Here is a 1766-nt window from a genome sequence, read left to right as displayed (position 1 = left end):
AGTTTTACAGAGTAAGATTTGCAAGTATGATCCGTTACTGATACTTCCCAGTCATCTGGCAGCCTCAATACCAATGGGGAGCATTTTACACATAGGCATCGATCTTCAATCTACTCTTAAATCTACTCATGAGAGTGAGCTAGGACCACCTACGTTCAGATTCTAGCATGGCCACTTGCACTGGTCATGAAAATTACCCAAATGAAAAAAGAACCAATACAAAAATGTCCATTTTAGGTACCCTCAAGTTATATATAGAGATCACAGTTATTTTTCATCCCTAAATGGGGATGTACCTTGTTACTCTCCATGTATTTTGCAGAAGATACAAATTTCTCTTTAAAAAATAGGAAAAGAATGCATCTCAGCCAAAGCAACACACTGCGTTAGAGACTCAAGTATAGAAAAATTTTAACAAGTAACAAATCCCAACAAGTATTTGTTGTGTAAACTGAGTTGCACCACCAATGTTTTTCATTTGCATTTATTTAAACACAGTTCTCAAAACATTTGAGTGAAATTGGGCTTCCTTTGGTAAGCAAAGGACCTGAAAATAATATTTAAAAAATGAACAGGCAAAGTCTTCAGTTCATCCATGACACAGGTGTAGTGTTCCCTTCTCTTATCCCACACTTTAAAGCACCCAGTTTTTTCATATGGTCTAAAGCTAGAAAAACAAAGAGTACATTTGTGGTGGAATGTATTGTCACTTGCTGTTTGAAATACTATTGTACCCTTTTAACAGTTTTAAGAAATAGCCTTTGAAGGCATATATTGTGCAACTCTTCTTACTCCCTGCTATATATATTATTACAGATTACATAGAGGCTGACACAAATCCACACTAATATAAGCATTAAGCATTTGTTGTATTGAAAGATTTTTAGTTCTAATACTAGCAGTACAGAGTTACAGAGCATAATTTTTAACACTTAGTTGCAGGTATATTAAGTATGGTATGTTTCATGGACTGGAGAAAACGGCCATCTTGTCTTTAAAATTACTATTGACAACAAAATCTGAACAGTTCTGCTAAGCACTGATATGTTTAGAAAGAAAAGTAAAAATCAAACTGTTTTTATTGTTGCTTTTTGCCATTTGGTAGCATTTTACACAGGCTTCGATCTTCAGTATACCCTGGATTCAGTAAAAAACCCTTTTAAATGAAGTTTTGTACAATAGAAACTTCTTAGCAGTCAAAATTTAGACTGTAAAAAAATACATGCAAAACATACTTTCCTGAAAACACTTAACTTTGAACAAAGCACCGAACTACACAAATGCAGAATGAAAACAGCATTTCAACTCCACCAAAAGTAGTCATCATAAAGGTGTAAAAGTCACCTAACTTCACTAGGCACTGTTCACTTTTTAAACGAGACAATAAAAAATATTGTCCACAAACAATATCCCAGCTGTAGGGTAGGTTTCAGAAAGTCTTCAGCTTCATGCTTCAATAGCGACCTAGAAAGAAAATAATCAGGCTTTAATACTAAGGGAACTGGCTATCAAATGTACTTTAATGCTAAGAATTTTGAGTTGTTCTGCCATTAGGAAATTCTTAGGGACCAGATTACAGAAGACTTCTTCTGAAATGTTACAAAAGAAATACGAAGTATAAATCAAATCTGAGAGCTAAGGGTTTTTGGTTTTTTGTTTCTTGAGACAGAGCCTAAAGCTGTCACCCTGGGTAGAGGGCTGTGACATCCCAGCTCACAGCAACCTCCAACTCCTGGGCTCAAGCGAGTCTCCTGCCTCAGCCTCCT

At 35.7% G+C, this 1766-nt stretch overlaps 1 protein-coding gene across 2 annotated transcripts in view; it reads right to left on the bottom strand.

Annotated features, from left to right (window-relative positions):
• Positions 1-471: 471 nt before the first annotated feature.
• Positions 472-1766, bottom strand: part of TRA2B (transformer 2 beta homolog) — a 21937-nt gene continuing 20642 nt past the window's right edge. For both annotated transcript variants that reach the window (XM_003792727.3, XM_012806917.1), the window contains one exon: positions 472-1464. In XM_003792727.3, coding sequence (XP_003792775.1) covers positions 1454-1464 — 11 coding nt within the window. In that variant the 3' untranslated portion in view covers positions 472-1453. The remainder of the gene's footprint in view (positions 1465-1766) is intronic.

Source organism: Otolemur garnettii, unplaced genomic scaffold, assembly GCF_000181295.1.
Source record: "Otolemur garnettii isolate 467f Iridium unplaced genomic scaffold, OtoGar3 scaffold00060, whole genome shotgun sequence".
NCBI lineage: Eukaryota > Metazoa > Chordata > Mammalia > Primates > Galagidae > Otolemur > Otolemur garnettii.
Note: the sequence above shows the minus strand (reverse complement) of the source record. Positions and strands in the feature narration are given on the sequence as shown.